At 44.2% G+C, this 23099-nt stretch overlaps 1 protein-coding gene across 5 annotated transcripts in view; it reads left to right on the forward strand.

The window, feature by feature from the left end:
* The first annotated feature begins 1461 nt into the window (after positions 1-1461).
* The window catches only part of ilrun (inflammation and lipid regulator with UBA-like and NBR1-like domains), a 135567-nt gene continuing 113929 nt past the window's right edge, over positions 1462-23099 (forward strand). For 2 of the 5 annotated variants that reach the window (XR_011935768.1, XM_072480508.1), the window contains exon 1: positions 1463-1846. Coding sequence is in view for 3 of the 5 variants with exons in the window: in XM_072480508.1 (XP_072336609.1) it covers positions 1692-1846 (155 nt within the window). In the remaining 2 variants the exon portion in view is untranslated. Of the gene's footprint in view, positions 1847-23099 lie in introns of all 5 variants that reach the window. The other 3 variants (XM_072480505.1, XM_072480507.1, XM_072480509.1) reach the window with 3 other exon arrangements.

The raw sequence follows: 23099 nt of genomic DNA on the forward strand, positions 1-23099 counted from the left end.
ACCTGCCTCGCTGCCTCCAACCAAGTAAGTCTCAAGTCAACGCTCGCTACGAGATAGGCACTCCTAGCTACCAGTCCATACCAGCTTTTGAATCCTGCAGACTCAGGGCCTGAACGAAAGGCCATTTGTTCCCCTGACCTGGTGGGCCAGTCCGAAACTAAGTATAGGCCTTTTAGTGATAGGAATAGCCTAGAAAGTAGAGTTTATGATTTACTGTGTATAATAAATGTGCTTTGATTTGAATCTTACTAATTGGTGTGTTGAGTTATTGATCATTATGATACCGCCACGAGGTTCAAGTAAAGATACCTGGCGACTCTAGAGCAAAGGTTAAACAAACAGAGCAAATTACGATTTAAGAGCCAACCAAAAGTTAGCAACACAGGCCCCTCACAATTTTATACACCTCAATTAAATCAAACCTCAGCCCTCTGTTCCAAAGAGAACAACCCCTGCCTATCCAACCTTTCCTCATAGCTGCATTTTTTCAGTCCTGGCAACATCCTGGTAAGTCTTCTCTGTATCCTCTCTGGTGCAGCTGCACCCTTTCTGTAATTAGGTGACCAGATCTGTACACAGTACTCAAGCCTTGGCCTAACCAATGATCTGTAGTGTTCTGGCAGAACCTCCCTGATGTTACATTCCATACCTCGGCCAACAAACACAAGGAATCTAAATGCCGTAACCATCTTATTGACCTGTCCTGCTACCTCAGGGATCTATGGACATTCAATCCAAGTCTGCACACATCTTTATCATTCTCCCTTACATATCTGTCCAAGTCATTAATATATACCAAAAAAAAATGCAGGGGACCTAATACAGAACCCTGCAGAAGTCCAATAGAAACAGCCTTCCGATTGCAAAAACATCCGTCAACAATGACCCTTTGTTTGAGCCAATTTTGTAACCAGTTTGCTATAGTCCCCTGGGGCCTATTTAATTAGCTGGAAACGGTTTGAATTCCTGCCTTAGGTGACTGTAGAATTTGCACATTCTCTCCATGTTTGCCAGGGTATCCTCCGGGTGCTCCTCAGTTGAAAGGTGTGCAGGTTAGGTGGATTGGCCAGGCTAATATTGTCCATAGTGTTGAAAGATGTGCAGGTTAGGTGGGGTCCCGGGATTACAGGGATAGGGTGGAGTACTGGGCCTGGGTGAGTCCTCTTTCAGAGAGTCAGTACAGATTCGATGGGATGAATGGCTCCCATTGTGCAGTCGGAGATTCATCTGAATTTCCTAGAGCCCAGATTAATCTTGGAGGGTTGAGAACCGAATGTATCCTTACTACACTGATCAATAGTCCCCTACCTGATTGTCCTTTTGATCTGAGGGAGGGAGGCCATCTTCAGAGGGGCAGTGACGTCACGGCCGAGTGTGACGCCAGCGCGGCAGTGACGCCGGGCGAGTGTGACGTCAGGAGCAGGGTGACGTCGGGCGAGCGTGTGTGACTCGCGGGGAGGGCAGGCCTGGCTGAGAGCGCATGCGCATGGCCTGCGAGAGGGGCGACCGTGCGGTTGAAGCGGACGCCATCGGAACGAGGTAGCGACAATGTTGAAGGGGTAGGCCTCGGCCTCGAGTTACACGTCACAGCGCAGCCGTACACAGCAAGCTGAGCGGGGGCCCCTCACCGACAGCCGGCCCGGCGGCATTTCAAAGAGACGAGAGAAAAGAAAGCGACCAAGAGAAAAGCCATGGACGTGGATATGGACTTAGATCAGGACCTGATGCAGAAATTTAGCTGCATGGGAACCACCGACAAGGATGTGCTCATCTCCGAGTTTCAGAGGCTGCTGGGCTTCCAGCTCAACCCGGCCGGCTGCGCGTTCTTCCTGGACATGACCAATTGGTGAGTCCCAGGCCTCCGCAGGCCTCCCCTTCCATTCGCCCCCGTTGAGCGGCTGGGAGTGCTCACTCCGGGCCTTGTTGTGCGTCTTGCTGCGGATTACATAAGCGGCTTCAGTGGGAGGGGGGACGCAACCATCCAGTTCCCTCCTCCGTTACCGAAGGGGTGATTGCTGGAGCCGTGGGGAGGGGCCTCTGTCCCGGCCGTCTGCCACACATGTCCTTTCAACGCGCCGCCGCGCCGTGTTGAACTGGCCGCCCGTTCCTTTTTCTGTTGAGTCATTTTGCAGCGTGGCTGAAAAGTTGTGCGATTTGATGATGCCGTCAGCCGTCTATTTATTGACTCTTGCTGCGCTGTGATCGGGCAGACTCGCGCGTATGTCTGGCTGCACACTTGTGGCTGGTGAAAGTTGATGAGCATTGGCTGTGTTTTGTTACAGCAGAGACGTTAATATTTGAAAGTTGTAAATATCCTCATTTGTTAGCAGCCTTCTAGAAAGCTCCACGTAGCTTGCAGTGTTTCTCCAGTTTTGTTTGGATTTGACAATTTCCAGTACATTTTCAACCGAGGAGAATTCTGGAAATCTGTTTTTGTAAAATCACGTTTAAAAGCTGACCAGACTAACCACATTCTCTTCCCTTTTGCCTTCTGAACATTTTTTTACAGATAGTAAACGGATTGGTTGTTTACTTGTCGTATTTCTATAATTATTCTAAAGATCAGTTTCTATATTTTATGAAAGGTACTTGACCTCGAACTGCTGAATATCCAAGCACACTAAGTGCAGTTTATAGTTTTGAAACATTGGCTTTGGAGTTAAGGTTTTGTACCTTCTCAGGTGAGATCAAACACAGTTGGCCCTCTTGTTTGTGTTGTGTATTTTCTGATGAGCTCCATAAACCAAACCTTAAATGCATTTATCTTGTTCAGTAGATATAATCAAATCTCTTTTGTTTTCACGTATACAAAAGTAATGCAAATTGGAATAATAGTTTTAATTCCTGTTTTAAGCTCTTGTGAAGTGTTTTTGGATGTTTTATTACAGTAAGGGTACTACATATATCTACTACATAAATGCAAGTTGTATATTATTTTACGAGACAGAAAGAATTTGCGATTGACAGTGCCTTTCAGTCTTTTTAAGATGCCCCAAAATGCATCACCGCAATAAATTTACTTCAGTGTATGGGCAGTACGGTAGCATAGTGGTTAGCACTATGGCTTCACAGTGCCAGGGTTCCAGGTTCGATTCCCGGCTTGGGTCCCTATCTGCAGAGTCTGCACATTCTCCCCGTGTCTGCGTGGGTTTCCTCCGGGTGCTATTAGGTAATTTGGACACTCTGAATTCTCCCTGTGTTCTCGAACAGGTGCCAGAATGTGGCGACTAGGTGCTTTTCACAGTCACTTCATTGCAGTGTTAATGTAAGCTGACTTGTGACAATAAACATTATTATTATTTTTGTCATGTAGGTAAATACCGTAGTCAACTTGTGTGCAACAGGGTTCCATAAATAGCATCGAGATAAATCACGTTACTTTTTTTTAATGTATGTGATGTTGGTTGAGTGATAAATTTTGGCCAAAACTGTTGGATGCCAATTTCTCTTTCCCCTCAAACTAAAAGAAGATATTTGAAAATTTCAGGAATTTACTCAAATTATGAGGCGTATGACCATTACTGAAGCATTCTGTTATGAAAAAAAATCACAAACCTTTCAGCACGTCATGCCTGAGGCAACATCCTGACCTGAGTCCTACTCTAATCACCGAACATAAGCTAAATACCACACCAGAAGAAATGTCTGTATTTTTCAGCCAGCTGCATATGCCATAAATAGGAAATTTTATTAATCTGAATCAAATTATTCTAATTAAGGTACACTTTACCAATATAACATGTATCACAATATCATGATATTGTTGCAGTTTCCCACCTTGCATATTAATTAACTTCCAACAGGTGTAATAGTGAGTGAAAGGCTCAAAGAACTTCATGGAGTGTAATCAAACAAAATGTCACACTGGCTATTTGAGATATTCAGACAACCAAACACTTGGTCAAAGAAGTATCATAAATATCGATGTTTAGGTCAACCTTTAAAGCCTCGAAAAATAGGTTTCAATTTTTAAAAAAAATCATTCTTGGAATGTGGGCGTCACTGGCTAGCATTTCTTATCCATCCCTAATTGCCTTCGGTGGTGATCTGTTTTCTTGAATTGCTGCAGTCCATTTGGTGTAGGTACGCCCACAGTGCTGTTAGCGACCGAGTTCCAATATTTTGACCCATAAGACCATAACACATAGGTGCAGATGAGCCACTTGGCCCATCGAGTTGGCCCGTTGAATGTCAAGGAGCAATGCTTAGATTCTCTCTTGTTGGCGATGGTCATTGACTGGCGCTAATGTTATTTGCCACCTGTCAGCCCTAGACTGGATATTATCCAGGTGTTCCTGTTTTTGGACATGGACTGCTTCAGTATCTGAGCAGTCACGAATGGTATTGAATATTGTGTGATCATCTGCGATCATCCCCACGTCTGACCTTCTGAGTGAGGGAGGTCATTGATGAAGCAGCTGAAGATGGTTGGGCCTAGAACACCGCCCTGAGAAATTCCTGCAGTGATGACCTGAAACCAAAATGATTGACCTCCAACCGCAACCATCTTCTTTTGTGCCAGATATGACTCTCACTGGCAGAGAGCCTTGACCCTGATTCCCATTGACTCCAGTTTTGCTAGGACTCCTTGATGCCACACGTGGTCAAATGCTGCCTTGATGTTAAGGGCGATTACTTCCATATAAGCGATCTGCCGGTGTGGGTGGTCACCAACCACATCGATCGACATAGGGGGTGCTCTGTGTGGGAGTGCCTTTAACTGCAAAATATCTTTCCAACACAATCCACGTCCTTTGCTTGATCTATTGCACCCAGTTTTAGTGCATCAGTAAGTAAAATATAATTTGTGCGGTACAAAGTAGGTCTTGAATGTTAATGCGAGTATGTTGTGGCTGAACAAGGTGGTGAAGTATATGGCACCTGTATGCTCAGATGCTGTGTTGCCTTGTATGTTGCGATCAACGGTAACTACTGAGGTAGCTATTAAGGAGTATCTCAAAGGAAAAGAGTAAGGAATTAGTAAAAAGCAAATAAGCTTGAAGGATGGCATTTCCGAACTTGGAACCTATGTATCCAACTGCACAGCTACCATTAGCTCTTTTAAATTCATTCATGGGATGTGGTCTTCAGCATTTGTTTTCCTTGGGACGGTGGTGGTGAGCTGTGTTCTTGAACTGCTGAAGTCTCCAACGTGTAGGTGTGTATACAGTGTTGTTATGGAGTGAGTTCCAGGATTTTGAACCAGCGACAGTGAAGGAACAATGATATATTTCCACGTCAGAATGGCCAGTGACTTGGACGGGAACCTCCCAGGTATCTGCTACACATATCCTTCTCTGTGGCAATGGTCGTGGGTTTGGGAGGTGCTGCCTAAGGAGCCTTGGTGAATTCCTGCAGTGTATCTTGTAGATGGTATACACTGCGGCTACTGTTTGTCGGTGGTAGATGAAGTAATATTTGTGGAAAGGGTGACAATCAAGCAGGCTGCTTTGTCTTGGATGGTGTCTAGGTTCAATGTTGTTGGAGCTTCACTCATCCAGTCAAGTGGAGAGTATCCCATCACACTAATAACTTGTGCCTTGTAGATGGTGGGGCTGGCCTTGAGAAGTCAGGTGTGAGTTACTCGTAGCAGTATTCCAAGCATTTGACCTGCTCTTGTAGCCACAACATTTATATGTGACAGAACAAAAGACTTTGGTTTCAGTCTTCCCAATATTTATGCTCATCAGTGTTAGATAGAACATAGAACAATACAGCGCAGTACAGGCCCTTCGGCCCACGATGTTGCACCGAAACAAAAGCCATCTAACCTACACTATGCCATTGTCATCCATATGTTTATCCAATAAACTTTTAAATGCCCTCAATGTTGGCGAGTTCACTACTGTAGCGGGTAGGGCATTCCACGGCCTCACTACTCTTTGCGTAAAGAACCTACCTCTGACCTCTGTCCTATATCTATTACCCCTCAGTTTAAAGTTATGTCCCCTCGTGCCAGCCATTTCCATCCGCGGGAGAAGGCTCTCACTGTCCACCCTATCCAGCCCCCTAATCATTTTGTATGCCTCTATTAAGTCTCCTCTTAACCTTCTTCTCTCCAACGAAAACAACCTCAAGTCCATCAGCCTTTCCTCATAAGATTTTCCCTCCATACCAGGCAACATCCTGGTAAATCTCTGCACCCGCTCCAAAGCCTCCACGTCCTTCCTATAATGCGGTGACCAGAACTGTACGCAATACTCCAAATGCGGCCGTACCAGAGTTCTGTACAGCTGCAACATGACCTCCCGACTCCGGAACTCAATCCCTCTACCAATAAAGGCCAACACTCCATAGGCCTTCTTCACAACCCTATCAACCTGGGTGGCAACTTTCAGGGTTCTATGTACATGGACTCCTAGATCCCTCTGCTCATCCACACTTTCAAGAACTTTACCATTAGCCAAATATTCCGCATTCCTGTTATTCCTTCCAAAGTGAATCACCTCACACTTCTCTACATTAAACTCCATTTGCCACCTCTCAGCCCAGCTCTGCAGCTTATCTATATCCCTCTGTAACCTGCTACATCCTTCCACACTATCGACAACACCACCGACTTTAGTATCGTCTGCAAATTTACTCACCCACCCTTCTGCGCCTTCCTCTAGGTCATTGATAAAAATGACAAACAGCAACGGCCCCAGAACAGATCCTTGTGGTACTCCACTTGTGACTGTACTCCATTCTGAACATTTCCCATCAACCACCACCCTCTGTCTTCTTTCAGCTAGCCAATTTCTGATCCACATCTCTAAATCACCCTCAATCCCCAGCCTCCGTATTTTCTGCAATAGCCTACCGTGGGGAACCTTATCAAACGCTTTGCTGAAATCCATATACACCACATCAACTGCTCTACCCTCATCTACCTGTTCAGTCACCTTCTCAAAGAACTCAATAAGGTTTGTGAGGCATGACCTACCCTTCACAAAGCCATGCTGACTATCCCTGATCATATTATTCCTATCTAGATGATTATAAATCTTGTCTCTTATAATCCCCTCCAAGACTTTACCCACTACAGACGTGAGGCTCACCGGTCTATAGTTGCCGGGGGTTGTCTCTGCTCCCCTTTTTGAACAAAGGGACCACATTTGCTGTCCTCCAGTCCTCTGGCACTATTCCTGTAGCCAATGATGACATAAAAATCAAAGCCAAAGGTCCAGCAATCTCTTCCCTGGCCTCCCAGAGAATCCTAGGATAAATCCCATCAGGTCCCGGGGACTTATCTATTTTCAGCCTGTCCAGAATTGCCAACACCTCTTCCCTACGTACCTCAATGCCATCTATTCTATTAGCCGAGGGCTCAGCATTCTCCACAACATTATCTTTTTCCTGAGTGAATACTGACGAAAAATATTCATTTAGTATCTCGCCTATCTCTTCAGACTCCACACACAATTTCCCATCCCTGTCCTTGACTGGTCCTACTCTTTCCCTAGTCATTCGCTTATTCCTGACATACCTATAGAAAGCTTTTGGGTTTTCCTTGATCCTTCCTGCCAGATACTTCTCATGTCCCCTCCTTGCTCGTCTTAGCTCTCTCTTTAGATCCTTCCTCGCTACCTTGTAACTATCCATCGCCCCAACTGAAACTTCACACCTCATCTTCACATAGGCCTCCTTCTTCCTCTTAACAAGAGATTCCACTTCCTTGGTAAACCGGGGTTCCCTCGCTCGACGCCTTCCTCCCTGCCTGACCGGTACATACTTATCAAGAACACGCAGTAGCTGATCCTTGAACAAGCCCCACTTATCCATTGTGCCCAACACTTGCAGCCTACTTCTCCACCTTATCCCCCCCCCCCCCAAGTCACATCTAATGGCATCATAATTGCCCTTCCCCCAGCTATAACTCTTGCCCTGCGGTGTATACTTATCCCTTTCCATCATTAACGTAAACGTCACCGAATTGTGGTCACTGTCCCCAAAGTGCTCTCCTACCTCCAAATCCAACACCTGGCCTGGTTCATTACCCAAAACCAAATCCAACGTGGCCTCGCCTCTTGTTGGCCTGTCAACATATTGTTTCAGGAAACCCTCCTGCACACACTGTACAAAAAACGACCCATCTATTGTACTCGAACTATATATTTTACAGTCAATATTTGGAAAGTTAAAGTCTCCCATAATAACTACCCTGTTACTTTCGCTCTTATCCAGAATCATCTTCGCCATCCTTTCCTCTACATCCCTAGAACTATTAGGAGGCCTATAAAAAACTCCCAACAGGGTGACCTCTCCTTTCCTGTTTCTAACTTCAGCCCATACTACCTCGGAAGAAGAGTCCCCATCTAGCATCCTCTCCGCCACCGTAATACTGCTCTTGACTAGCAGCGCCACACCTCCCCCTCTTTTGCCTCCTTCTCTGAGCTTACTAAAACACCTAAACCCCGGAACCTGCAACATCCATTCCTGTCCCTGCTCTAGCCATGTCTCCGAAATGGCCATAACATCGAAGTCCCAGATGTCGACGAAGCAACGTGACAAAAAAAGAGTAGCGGTCGAGAGAGGTGATGGTGGTAGTGAGGTAGAACTGGGTATCATTGATGCACCTGTGGAGCCTGACATGTTTTTGGATCATGTCGAGAGGAAGCAGATAACTGAGAAATTGGAATGGCTCAGGATAGGTCCATGGGGGACGTGGTATGGAAGCGGAAAAAGAGGCCATTGCATGTGATTTTCTGGATAGTTGAAGAATTGAGCAAGACTACTGCAGTCCCACCAGCTGAACAATAGAGAGCGATTAGAGAGGCATGGTCAGCTATGTCAAAGACTGCAGTTAAGTGGTGAAGGATAAGGAGGAATATTTTACCACAGTCTTATAGGATTTGTGACTTTCAGCTGTTTAACACTTAAAAGGGTAAAAATCTGATTGGAGGGATTCAAATATGGCATTTTGGGGATTTTGACGGCGACAACACGTTCAAGAACTTGGGAAAAGAGAGAGGTTGAAGATGGGACACTAATTTGTAAGGACAGGAATCAAGGGTGAGTTTTGTTATGTCGAGAAATTATGATTATTTGAAAAGGAGGGAGTTGTTACCTGAGGAGACTGAACTATTAACAAATTGGAGAGACTGGTGTGCTCGGGTTTGAACTATAATTTGGTCATTGCAATGGTAATGGTGTGATGAATGTAGGATTTTAGATACATTGGATTCTCAGCATTTGATGAAGTATGGGTTGAAGGCCTGGGTTAGAGTGTGTTTGAGTGCTGCAGTCACATTTTTAAAAGAACCTTGGTTTGAAACACAACAAAAGTTTTAGGGACCTGAGGTACCATTAACCATTGTAAAAGCTTGGGCTTATGAAATTTTGTTTTGATTAAGAAGATTCCCTGGGGACTTGATTAGTTTTTAGTGATTGCTAGGTGGAGCTAAGGCATCAGGTTTTTTTGCGAAAGCATTTTTCAGTTTTAGTTCTGATCAGGCTTTGTTCAGTGGAACAGTTCTGCTCTCACTAAGTTAGATGAAAGAGATTAACTGTATTTCGAGCAGTCCTGACTTGTCTGAGGGCAAGTGGGAGCTGAAATAAGCCAGTTGAAAACAACTTTTGAAGACACCCAGCCAGAGATTCTGCATGGACTTGGACGGGGTCAAATCTGTTCTGTAAACAGTGTCAAGAGATCTTTGAGAATAACTCTGCAAAGCAAGTATTCTGTGTCATTGGTATTTTGGGTGGATGGAGTGCTGAAATGGTCTATTTTATTGTTGTTTAAGTGGGGATAAATATAGCAAGGGTATTCACTATTGTTGCTCTCTTTGGTTGGCTCTGAATATGGCGGTCAATATGGTTGCAGTCCTTAATTCTAATTACGTTTGCTCTAGAGTCGCCAGGTATCTTTCGATACCGCCACAAGGTTCAAAACCGAATACTGATCAAAGATTCGGTACACCAGTTAGTTCAAAGTCAATGCTTATTTATTTACACGTTAAATATACTCATGCATGAAACTCTACAGACTAAACTATCACTACTGCTAAAGCCTATACTTAGCTTCGGGCGCCCACTCAGTCAGAGGAACAATGGCCATTGTTCGGTTCTGAGGCTGCTGGGGTCGAACTGGGGAACAGCTAAGGTCGTCTGTCTGGTAGCGTGCGTTGACCTTGGACTTACTTGCTTCTGGTGCAGCTGGTGGACAGGTCTCTCCTCGGTGAGAGCCGGGTCCAAGAGAACGATTCTCTCTTGGGGGCTCCTTCTTATACCCAAAGAGGCTTCGCGCGCTTTTGGGCGGGCCTTAAACTTGGTCCCAATTAATTGGGCCGTTTCTTGATCATTCCTATTGATTTCATCCAATAAATCAGGGTGCCCTGATGGCTGGGCGTGTCCTAGGTGGCTGTTGGCCAGCTTTGTTTCGGTCTCCTCAAGCACCTGGGTGTCTGCCTTAGTATCGGTTACTCAAATGTTACTCTTTTGTTCCCGGAGATGGGCCATTAGTATGCTAATGGACATCCAGTTTTGGTCTTGTCTGGGAGCTGCGGTTCCAATATACAGACAAGCTCTGAACCTACTTGTTTTCTCAGCATTGTCCATTGTCCCTGCAATCTTTGCAAAGTGTCCATTTTGTAATCGGGAAGTGGCCATTCCAGATGGCTACACTATATTGAGTAGTACTGTTTAAGGAGAAATTGTAAGCTATTTTCTGGTGTAATGTTAAAGATTGTGAAAATACTGTGTTCATAAAAAGGTTTGTTTTTAAAATACCATATCCTTATTTCTTCATGTAATCATTCCTGGAGCGAAGTATCATTTCCTCAGTCTTACAAAATTAAAATAAAACATTGGGGTTTTGGTCCAGTATATCCCTAGCCACTGTTGGGTTCTGGTCTGGGATCATAATAATAGACTTTGCAGTGGTTACTTCTTTGTGTTACATATAGCATGGGCCTGCATTGTATAGCTTCTAAAAGTGAAGAACGGTGTGCTTCTAATAATGATCTGGATTTTGCAGTCAGTGGCCAAACAAGGATCCTCACTGCTGACATGGAAAAAAGCTGTAAGGAGAGATCTATCAATCTCTGGGTTTAAATTTTAAATCCATGTGTTTAGTTGTATCATTCTTTAAACCTTCCCAGAGTTATGCTGCATGGATGTCATCAAGCTGTCCAAACAGTCAATCACATTAAAGCATTCCCACAGACAACCAACCAGGAAATCAAAAACACTCATAATTAAATCACTTTTAAAACATTTTTAGAGAGTGAAATAAAGATTGGGGCTTGCACTTGAGATATGCATCTCTGGTGAAATATGAATAAGCTCTGAAAAAGATTTATTATTTGAAAAAAAAAAGTTAAACCTTTCTAAAAACCATTATAATCGAGACCTTTTAACAACGCTCTGCAAGTACTTTTTAGAGCCACATCTGTGTTTGACAGTTGCTATCACTGAGATCCCTTTTAAAAATGCAGTTACATCTCGTTGACTGAGACGTAACTTTTTATGGAGACATGTGAACCGACAAGGGAGATCCTTTCCATATAATTGATTTTGCTGATTGGTGGCTCTGTGGGAGTGTGGAGTTGTCTGTAGTACAACCTGTGGCAGAACAGTGAATGACAGATCACAACTTGAGAATTTCCACATAAATCTGTGCTTGTGCTAACTGCTGACATGATTGCTGGCTAGACAAATTTAGAGGACTGTTAGATGTCAAAAACTCTACAAATAGCAAACCATTGTCTGACCAATAAAAAACACCTACTTGTGGAGACTGGAAACATGATGAATCAACTTAATTCCATGTAATTGATCAGCTCCACTGCTATATATCAGCTCTCATTGCTAGCATGCCAAAGGTCAAGATGCTTTGCTTTATAGAAGTATCTCACTGATACATGGTGCTGTATCTGTTCTTGACAGCTGTTCTCTGTCAACTCAAATGGTTGAAATTGTTGGTGGAGGGAGAACAAAATTAAATCAGAAGTAATCAAACAAAACAAGTCAAAATATCTCCTATTGAGAATGCATTGATAGAAATGTTTGTATAGGGAAAAATAAGCCTTGTGGTTCGTGTTTCAGTCTTGAGAACAAAATCCAGGCTGACATATCATTGCAGTACTGAAAGTGAACTGATCTGTACTGATGAAACTTGTCTTTTGGATGAGCAATGCATCCAAGGCCCTGTCTGCCCTCAGGTGAACATGAAAGATTCCATTTGAAGGAAGATGTGCATTCACAAGTGCTTTTTGTGACCACCAGATGTCCAGAGCGCTTAACAGTCCATTAAGTTCCTTTGAAGTTCAGCTACTTGTAATGTAGAAAATGGGTTATCAGATTATCAAATTGTTCTTTGTGGGATCTTGTGCATAGATTGGTTGTTGTGTTTGATTTATTAGCTATCAGCATTCCCTTGATCATCTCTATCAGCATGCACTCATTGCTAAGCCAACGATGTATGCACAGGTTGAGAGGAGGGCCTAGAGGGAACATCGACCAGTGAATCCTGTACCTTGGCTCACTGTCTTTGTGGCAGAGACTCTCATGCCAGAATGGGGCTGCTGAGCCAAGAGTTGGCCACAGCACCAAACCATTATCTTGCCAGACAGAAAGCTGCTGATGAATACCTGATTACCAACCTTACTTCTCAACTCCCTAGATGCACAGCAGTCCAGAGCTTGTGGTGCAGCGGCCAAACAGACCAAACACAAGAAGCAGTCCTTTTTAAGATGTACATAAATGAGATTCTGTGGCAGTCTTAAAGGGACATTGCAGTGCAACAGATAGGCCATGCACAGGGAAGGGATGTTAGATGCAACATTGATGACGACCCTTAAGTTGGTTGTAATGTGCTTGAGGATGCATTAAGGTCATGAAAGGCTCAAAAAGTTCTTTGCTTCTGTGGACTTAAGTTACTTTGCAGCCCCAATCCCTAACCTTTGCCTGCCTAAGTTTCATGGATATTGCAGAAGGAGCAACTGAACCAGGCCATTGCCATTACCGGCCTGCTGTATGGTGCAGAATTCTGTGGCTGCTATAGGTGCAACATCAAAGCTCTGGAACAACCAAAGACACCTAAGGTCCATCTTGTGATTTTGGTGGCAGTACAAAATCACACACAATGAGTTATTTCATTGTGCTGGGCTCAACAGCATGGAGACCACCTGCCAGAAAATTTAACATAGAGGGGCAGGTCAAGTCTCCAACATGAATGACTACAGAATCCCCAAGCAGCTCTTTGGGGAGCTGCTTCAGGGCAAACCGGTCAATTCAAAAGCTACAAGGATTCTGTAAAATGTGCCTGAAAACTTCTTCATCACAGACTACCTCTCTTGGGAAAAAGCTGCAGCCAACTGGTCCATGTGGAGGCAAGCACGTGAAACTAGATTATGTATGTTCCAAGGGCCACCTACGTCAAACGTCAAAAACTAGTTAATCTCTTATTTTCAGTTGATAAATTAAAGTGCCACAGTGCAATGTTTGGATTCAAGGCATATTGCATCATAATTTATAGTCGAAAGGAAGCCATTGGCCTGTTGCAGAAGCTGCACTCTTAATGTCAGTCCCTGACCTTTCCCCTTTCAGCTTTTAAAGTTAGACAGCAATGATTACTTGAAATCTTGGGGGAAAAAAGCATCTTGGGCTTCTAAGAAACTTGCGGAGGAGAAACTTCAGTACTCAGAGCCTACCCAGCCTTTCTCGTAAAAGCAAAAGGTGCGGGTACCACCGCGGCACAGTGGTTAGCACTGCTGCCTCCAGGCGCCGAGGACCCGAGTTCGATCCCGGCCCCGGGTCACTTTCCATATGGGGTTTGCATGCTCTCTGTGTCTGTGGGTTTCACCCCCACCGCCCCAAAAGATGTGCAGAGTAGGTGAATTGACCATGCTGAATTGTCCCTTAATTGGGGGAAAAAGGGAATTGGGTACTCTCAATTTATGAAAAAAACAAAACGTGCTCTGGCCGTCGGTTAGAAGAGGTAAACTCAGCTGCTAATGTTGAATGAGTGATGTGTTACGAGCAATGGAGTAAGTGAGTAAGCAGCCTGTTCACATGAGGAAACGAATGCTGTGCCATTTTAGTGCTCTGCCTTTCAACTGAGTGAACTAGGTGGGCATAAAATGAAATCCAGCATTATTGTGTATAATTTGCAGAACGTTGCAATTTCTAGCCTGATAAATGGCTTCTTAATAAATTGCAGCTATTCAAAATATATGTTTTGCTTAATTGTTGGAATAGCCATTACCCTGAGGATGGAGGGTAACATCTCGGTAAGCTGTGAATAAGAGATCAAAGCCTCCAGTTTTAATCAACGGTTATTATATCCCAGTTAACATAGGCTTGTACTTGTCACTTGCAGTTTGCATGCCTTGGTTTCTTTTATTACCCATTACCTAATTGCCCTTGAAAAGATGGGAGGAGCAGCCACCTTGGATTGCTGCAGTCTGTGTGGTGAAGGTGCTCGGGCAGTGCTGTTACAGAGAAAGTTCCAGGAATTTGACTCAAAGACAGTGAAAGAACGATTTACAAGTCCAAATAGTGTGAGATTTCGAAGGGAACCTGGAGGTAGTATTGTTCTCATCCTTTTGCGGCCCTTGTCCTTCTAGGTGGTTGTGGTTACGAATTTGAAAGGTGCTGTTGAAACTTAACTATAGTGCGTTTTGTAGATCGTGTACACTGCAACTATTTTGCACCGGTGCTGTATGGGTGTGAACGGCACAAGGTCTCTTTAAGATGACTGTGGTCAAATACATGCACTCTGCTCTGAACCCAAGTTAGTGTCTGTAAATTTCCCCTCCGAATCCCCCAGATGATCATATGAGTGTTTCCAAACTCCACTCTCAAAAGCACACTTTAAAATCTTGTCTCGTAACAATGCTTGCCCTTAGTTATAGACCAGGTTTTCCAAATGATACTGTTTTTTTAAAAAAAAAGCTTCCACTCCACTTTTAACAGTGGTATGGGAATGATAGTCGGAGGAGTAATATAGTTGGCTAAGAGTTAGAACTGCTTTAATCCTTCTAACCTTTCCTGGGTAACTGTTCTGCTCGGAGAGCCGGAGCCATCTGAAATCTCTGACTTTAAAGTTTCAGGGGGTTCCAGATACAGGGTAATTACCCAACAGGAATTCATGTGCAGTCCTTGCCTGGGGACTTCTGAGGGGTTCCCCATATGCATCTTCTGGGGTACCTCAAGGGAACAGAATTAATGAAATGTCCCAAGGTGCTTCACAGGAGCATTATAAATCCAAGAGCCACAAAGGAAACCAAAGGTTTGGACAAAGAGGTAGGTTTTAAGGAGTGTTTTAAAAGAGGGAAGTGAGTTAGAGAGATTTAAGGATGGTATTCCAGAGCTTTGAGGTTGAGACAGCAGAAGGCATGGCAACCAGTGGTGGAGCAATTAAAACTGGGGAGGGTGGGCTGCACAGGAGACCAGAATCTGAGGAGTAGATGTCTCCTGTGGAGAGGCATGGTGGCACAGTGGCTAGCACTGCTGCCTCACAGTGCCAGGGACCTGGGTTCAATTCCTGCCTTGGACAACTGTCAGTGTGAAGTTTGTACATTCTCCCCATGTCTGCGTGGGTTTCCTCCGGGTGCTCCAGCTTCCTCCTACATCCCACAGTCCAAAGATGTAGAGATTAGGTGGATTGGCCATGCTAAATTGCCCCTCATGGTCCAGAAAAGGTTTATGGGGATCTAGTGAGGGTAGGTAGGGTGCTCTTTCAGAGGATCGGTGCCGACTTAGTGGGCTGAATGCCTCCCCCTGCACTAGGGATTCTATAATGTGGAGGAGATTATAGGATAAAGTAGTGGTGAGGCCTCCAAAATGAGGAAATAGGCAGTCTTATTGATGGTGCGAAAATGAGTTTGGAAGCTCACCTCTGGGTCTGATGACACGAAGGGTGCGAACTGTTGCCAGGGAAGAGGATGGAGTCAGCAGCTGGGGAACAGAGTTTGGAGCAGGATGGAAAGCAATGGCTTCCTTCGCTCATTCAGTATTGAATGTCAGATCAGCAGAGTCTGATGTTTTAACAACTGTGGTGGAGTTAAGAGAGGTGGTGAGGCAGAGCTAGGTGTTGTCAATGTACATGTGAAAGCTAGTGCTGTGCCTTCAGATGATTTCAAGGGGCAGCATGTAGCTGAGAAATAGGAGGGGGCCAAGAATCCATAATCCCTGTACTGCCAGAAGAGGCCATTTGACCCATCATGTCAAATGCCCCCCCCCCCCCCCGCAAAAAAAAATAGCACTCTTCCCAGGCCCACTCGCCTGCCCTATCCCTGTAAACCTGCCCATCTTTGGACTTTGGGAGGACATCGGAGCACCGGAGGAAACCCACGCAGACATTGGGAGAAGGTGCAAATTTCACACAGATCCCAAGGCCAGAATCGAATGCTGAGAGGCAGCAGTGCTAACCACTGTGCCTTGTGCCACCCACTCCTGGAGGGATACAAGAAATAAGGGAGCAGGGAGAGAAGCCATTGCAAGTTATTCTCTGACAACGATTAGATAGACAAAAAAAATGTTATGACCACAGCAGATATTATTTGCTGAGCAAGCTAAATCCCAGAGGGAAATGTGTCTTACCGATCATAACTTTCTTTTTGTAATCTGAAAGTAGTTTAAAAAATAAAAGATTTATTAACGAGAAAAGAAAATTTAAACAGAAGTTGGCTACTCAATTATTTTTATTTTAAAATTGGACAAGGCTTTACCCTAACTAGCCATGACTCATACCAGAGGACTTTCTTACCTTCAATAAACCAGCAGGGAGGGACCTCATTATCCTTAAAAAGGTACTAATGCCCTTTGTGACTAGTGACAATCAAATTCCAAAGAAATACACCAACACTCTTTTAACATTTCTGAGGCAGAGCTCTGGCCGCTGGAGGTGGTGTGTGTGCAAGGGACAAAAGCCTGTTTTTTTTAAATTATACACCCAAGATTCCAGACCTGGATAAATAAATTTTTTGTCCAACATGCAGGAGAAGTGGGAGGACTGCCACATGTGGACTGCCATGTGGAACTGAACCCAAACAGTCTACCATTTTACCACTGAGCAGGTAACAACATGAAAGACCTTTGTCCAGGTAAATTGCCTAGCCCTCATCTACATTTTGAACTACTGGAACATCTGTATTTATGCCTTCAAGACAAATTCATCCCTGCATGCCTTCTCCCATCATGGAAGTCCTTACTTCTGGAAAGTTGGATTACCCTGCAACAATCAGCCTGCACCCTCTGAAGGAATATGCCATTGGACTTTTGATTCTGAACTCTGGAATTTATTTGTATTGTGGTCTTGCCCTGTGCCCCTTTCTTTCCCTTACCCCTCTTATTATGAGTGCAAAAGGGGCGAGTGTTGTGAAACCCCCTTTGCTTGTTTTGTATGTGTGTAAAATAAACCAACCCTCTTATTTTACCTTGCATTTAGTTTGCTGTGCTGTTATTCATAGAAGATTGGAACAATCCAAACTTAGGGGCTGAGGAAAATATACCGCCTTTTAAAAGGGAAAAATCAAAACACCTTTCTGTTTGCGGTGGGGTAGTGAGAGGAGAAATCAGGGTTGTTTAAATTAATCGGCCACTGCCTGAGACAGTAGTTAAACCTACCCAAAATACCCTGCCTAGAACACACAAGTGCACACTTTCCCTCTCTTAGATTTTTAGCTTTAAAAATCCAGTAATATCCAAGACAAAACTGCTGTCACTTTGGAAAAGGATGTTGCACGTCTTCTCAAAATCCTCCATTCTGCTGTGGAAATCTAGAAAATTGAGAAACCAAACTACTTTCTGAAACGTAGACTTTTCTGGTTTCCGGGTGGCTGCTTCAGATTTCACAGCTTCTCAGTACAGAGCTGTCCATAAGACCATAAGACATAGGAGCGAAAGTAAGGCCATTCGGCCCATCGAGTCCACTCCGCCATTCAATCATGGCTGATTTCAACTCCATTTACCCGCTCTCTCTCCATAGCCCTTAATTCCTCGAGAAATCAAGAATTTATCAACTTCTGTCTTAAAGACACTCAACGTCTTAGGATATCTCCCCCACACATCCAACATAACTCAGCTCAACATCTTTCCTTAAATACTCATTTTTCTCCCCTTTCATCTTCAATTCCATTGTTCTCAGCACCTCTTGGAACTTTTATAAAATATAAAAATCTTTCATGTTTTCGGATGGCCTTCCCCCATTCAGCTCAAATAAAATTTAACAACCTCCCTTTGTTTACTTTTGAAACCATTGCAAGTTATAAAAGTCTCTTACTCCCTTTGAAATTTAATAGCTTAAAGCCAAGTTCCTATCTATCTCCTGAAACAAATATCTAAACCCAACCTATTTCCTTTTAAATCCACTTCACTATGGCCTCGTATTATGATTGCATGCATTTAGCCCTGTTACCCTTTTTATCTTTCAATTCTCCCAGACAAGTTGTCTCTATTAACTTTTCCCTAGCTTAATTAAATAATTTATTTATATATATTATATATATTTAAATCCAGCCTCAATAGAACCATGTGAGAGCAGTCTCACCCAGCTGGACAACAGTGAAGAGGTTTGGAGGAGGATGGTGTGGTCGGCCATGTCAAAGGCCGCAGACAGATTGATAAGGACAAGGAGGGAAAATGTACCAAAGAGAAAATGCTGGAAAATCTCAGCAGGTCTTGCAGCATCTTTCGGGAGATAAAAGAGCTACCGTTTTGAGTCCAGATGACCCTTTGTCAAAGCTCAATGTCAGAGAAAGTGGGAAATATTTATACTGTGCTGTGAGAATGAAAGATGAGTCATAGCCATAGAAACCCAGGGAAACGGGGTGCTAATAGTCACAGAAACCAAGGGGAAAGAGTGTTAATGGCAGTCCCCAGAGAGAACAAAAGGTGTGAAAAGCCAAACAGCAGAGAAACTAACATCAGAGGGTAAACTGCGACAGATATAGATGGGGGAGGGGAAAGGGGAAGGAAAGGTGGATAAGATGGGGGGGTGGGGGAGTATATATATATATATATATATATATATATATATATAAAGAAAGACAAGAAAGAAAGAAATGGTAAAACACAGTAAAAATGAAATGGGATGAAAACAAATGGGCGGAGGTGGGGTAGAGCTAATCATCTGAAGTTGTTGAAATTGATGTTGAGACCGGAAGGCTGTAGCGTGTCTAACCGGAAGATGAGATGTTGTTCCTCAAGTTTGCGTTGAGCTTCACTGAAACTTTGCACAGGCCAAGGACAGACATGTGGGTATGGGAGCATTGTCTTGTGTTAAAATGGAGGGGTGGAGGTGGAGGGAAAGTTCACTTTTGTCAGTCACAAAGGTTTCACTTAGAACTTGATAACAGCTTTTTTTGGTGCTGTGATAGGGGTGAATACCTCATTGGACAGATTCAGGCATGGAGTTTTGGAAAAGGGGGGATGAATTTGGGAGGCATCAATCAGCACATTGCAGGACTTGAGGTAAGGGAGGTTGGAGTGCGCCAGTAGTTTGCAAGGACGTTGGGAATCCAGGCTTTTTGTGAGGAGAGAAGTAATGGTGGCACATTTAAAAGGCAGAGGGACGCCTGAAAAGCGAGGGCTGATTATAATATTGGCTAACATGGTGGTCTGTAGGGAGGTTGGCTGATCAGTTTACTGGGAATACATTCAAAGGAACAGGAAGTGAACCTCATGGACAAGATGAATTCATGAGGAGATATAGAGCAACTTAATTCAGGTCTAGAGTGGTGCAGGGAGCATTAAAGGCAGTCTGGTCAAGTTGGGCTGGTGGGATAGTGGATGGGGAAGAGAAATGAAGCAGCAGCAGCTGATCAGAATGTCTCTATCTTCGTGCCAAAACAGTCCAGAAGCATCTTGCACTTATTATTGGAGGTGAAGATGGAGGGGAAAGGGAAGAGGGCAGCAAGATGGCACTGCGTGGCGACTCTGCGAGCTCTCCCTAACAGATCCTCTTTTTACTTATCTTATAATCGTTCTAATCTTTTAAAACTTGACTCTAAGACTAACATTATTACTCACCTGTTGTCGGTGTTATGGAGTTACATTGTGTAACTTGTGTTGCCCTATTATGTATTTTCTTTTCCTTTCATGTATTTAATGATCTGTTGAGCTGCTCGCAGAAAATACTTTTCACTGTACCTCGGTGCACATGACAATAAACAAAATCCAATCCAAGAGGGGTGAAGGTGGAGGGGAAAGGGAAGTGGGGTGAAGTGGAGGGGAAAGGGAAGTGGGGTGAAGTGGAGGGGAAAGGGAAGAAGGGTTTGACAGTTCGGAGCAGAGAAAACAAACTAGTGGGGTGAAGTGGAGGGGAAAGGGAAGAAGGGTTTGACAGTTCGGAGCAGAGAAAACAAACTGGGTGTTATCTTTGCATTGTGAACAGATGGGAGGAGAACTTGATAACATTTGAATTGTCCCAGATCCCCAGAACTGTTGATGGATGACTAAACCAGTTGTCTCCCATATCCTTTCAATTCTGCATTGCTTGGACTTGACAGAACAGAGATACCAGGGAAATGCCAGGGGCTCCTGGGCATCAAAGGTGGAGACGATATGTGGTTGAGTAAATGTGACGAATGGGGACCAAAGGCTAGATAGTTTAAGTATTAAAGGTGCAGTTCTATGTGAATTGGGGTAGTTATTTTACCAGGAACAGATACAGAAGAAGGCAGGTTTGGGGCAAGGAAGGGAATGTTGGTGGTTAATGTTACACTGAGGTGATCAGAGATGGTCATATCTCAAATTGATATGAAGGAACTAGAAATACCACGTGAGAAGGCTATGTCAAAGGGGTGGCCATGAATATGAGTTGGGCAATCCACATAAAAGGAGAGGTTTAAGGAGGTGAGGATTTGATGGATTGAACATAGAACGTACAGTGCAGAAGGAGGCCACTTGGCCCATTGAGTCTGCACCCACCCACTTAAGCCCTCACCTCCACCTTATCCCCGTAACCCAATTACCCTTCCTTACCTTTTTGGTCACTATGGGCAATTTATCATGGTCAATCCACCTAACCTGCACGTCTTTGGACTGTGGGAGGAAACCGGAGTACCCGGAGGAAACCCACACAGACACGGGGAGAACATGCAGACTCTGCATGACAATGACCCAGCGGGGATTAAAATCTCAGGTTGAGAATGTTCAATGCAGAGGATGGAAAGCAGCAACACTATGTGATAACATTTTTATTAGGGCAGAAGGGTGATTTCTCAATAAATTGCTGATCCCCCAATGTTCCCTCCAGCCCCTTCCTATTTCCTTTCTAAAATCCTTGAATGTGTTGTCATCTTCCAAATCTGTCCCTCTCTTTCCCAAAACTCCCATGTTTGAATCCCGTGAGTGTTTTTGAAAGGAGATGTAAGTGGGGTGGAACAAGATTAGTTGCCCAAAGGAGATGAAAGTGCCAGAGGATTTAAGACCAAGTGCAATCTGGTAACGGGCACATGGCCACAATGGTCTTGACATGATAAGTGGTGGAAGATGAAGCAGATGGGGAAGCTTCTTTATGTGGGATGGGAGAAGTGCCATCACTCAACCAGATTTCTGTTAAGATGATGGATGATGTTGTAATTATCCAGAATAAGTTGATGGATGGCAAGGGCCTTGTTCACCAGTGAACAAACATTTAGGAAGCAGGCACATAGAGAGGTGTTGAGAGCTGATCTGCTGGGAGAATCCCAGGGTCAGCAGTGGAATGGGTATGTTGGACAGGACGTGGATTGGCAATACAGAAAAATAGGTGAGAGAACGGGTTGGGGCAGTTGGGATTGCTGCTTGTAATGAGCCAACAGTGGTTTCAAAGAACAAAGAAAAGGTCAGCACAGGAACAGGCCCTTCGGCCCTCCAAGCCTGCGCTGACCATGCTGCCCGTCTAAACTAAAATCTTCTACACTTCCAGGGTCCGTATCCCTCTATTCCCATCCTATTCATGTATTTGTCAAGATGCCCCTTAAACGTCACTATCGTCCCTGCTTCCACCACCACCTCTGGCAGCGAGTTCCAGGCACCTACTATCTGTGTAAAAAAAAAAAAAAACTTGCCTCGTACATCTCCTCTAAACCTTGCCCCTTAGTAATTGACCCCTCTACCCTGGAAAAAATTCTCTGACTATCCACTCTGTCTGTGCCCCTCCTTCATCAGCCTCTCAGAATGCTAAGAAAGGCATAGCGGGAAGCTGTTGACTTGTCTAGCAGGAAGTCCAGCCTGGAAGAGAAGCAACAGGAAAGTCAAGGAGCACTGAAGGGCTGGATTAGAGAATTTGGAAGGCAGAGTAACAGATTGGAGGAATGAGTGGAGGCATCACATTGGAAGAGTCTAGGAAGGGTTAAGAGGAAATAAATTTTAAAAAGGGAGGGCAACGGTGGAAATAGTGATGGCCTCGGGTCTGAGCAGCAACCAAAATGCACACATAAATGGACACATGGAGAGCTTGAGTTAGTTACATATGTACTGGAGTATCAATGAGCTATTATCCGAGTTTGGAGATGATGAAGATCAAAAGCTGTTTGAAGTTAATGTTTCGGAGGACACACGAGTATTTTCGTAGGAATGACGATTGAGAGGGTGTACAGAGTTACTTTCAGGACAGAAAGATGAAGCCACAAAACTTGCCACCAAGCCATGTAAAGAGCAGATCAAAAACTTGGTCACGGGTGGTTATGAGGAGCAACTTAGTGGAGAAGGGAGAAGTTTAAGGATGTCTTAAGGTCTTATAGTGATTTCAATTTGAAATTGTTTCTAATGCTATTTCTGAGCCAGCTTCCAGCACACAATTCAGTAGAATATTATTGTGTTAGTTGGCCTTAGTGTACTGAATATACCTTGACCGTTGTTCAGCACCCTGCTTTTGTGATCCAGCATATGTGAAGATCTCTGGCATGCAGAAAGAGCAGGCATTCAGCCAATCCACACTACTATCCAAAATGTTGGCGCTGTCTGACCTTTTAAATAGTATCATTTTAGAATATATTTGTTAAAAGCTCCAATTGCAGCTCTACCCTCCCCCTTAGCTCCTCCAGACTGGTGAACCCTTCCTCCAAATACAAATCCCTCACCTTGACCAGCCCCACTTCCCTCCACTTCCTGTATATACTATCCATCCCCCCCTGGCTCAAATCCGTGATTCTCGAACAGCGGCGTTAGCACCGACATCCCTTCAA

The sequence above is a fragment of the Scyliorhinus torazame genome, chromosome 17, assembly GCF_047496885.1.
Source record: "Scyliorhinus torazame isolate Kashiwa2021f chromosome 17, sScyTor2.1, whole genome shotgun sequence".
Classification (NCBI taxonomy): Eukaryota; Metazoa; Chordata; class Chondrichthyes; order Carcharhiniformes; family Scyliorhinidae; genus Scyliorhinus; species Scyliorhinus torazame.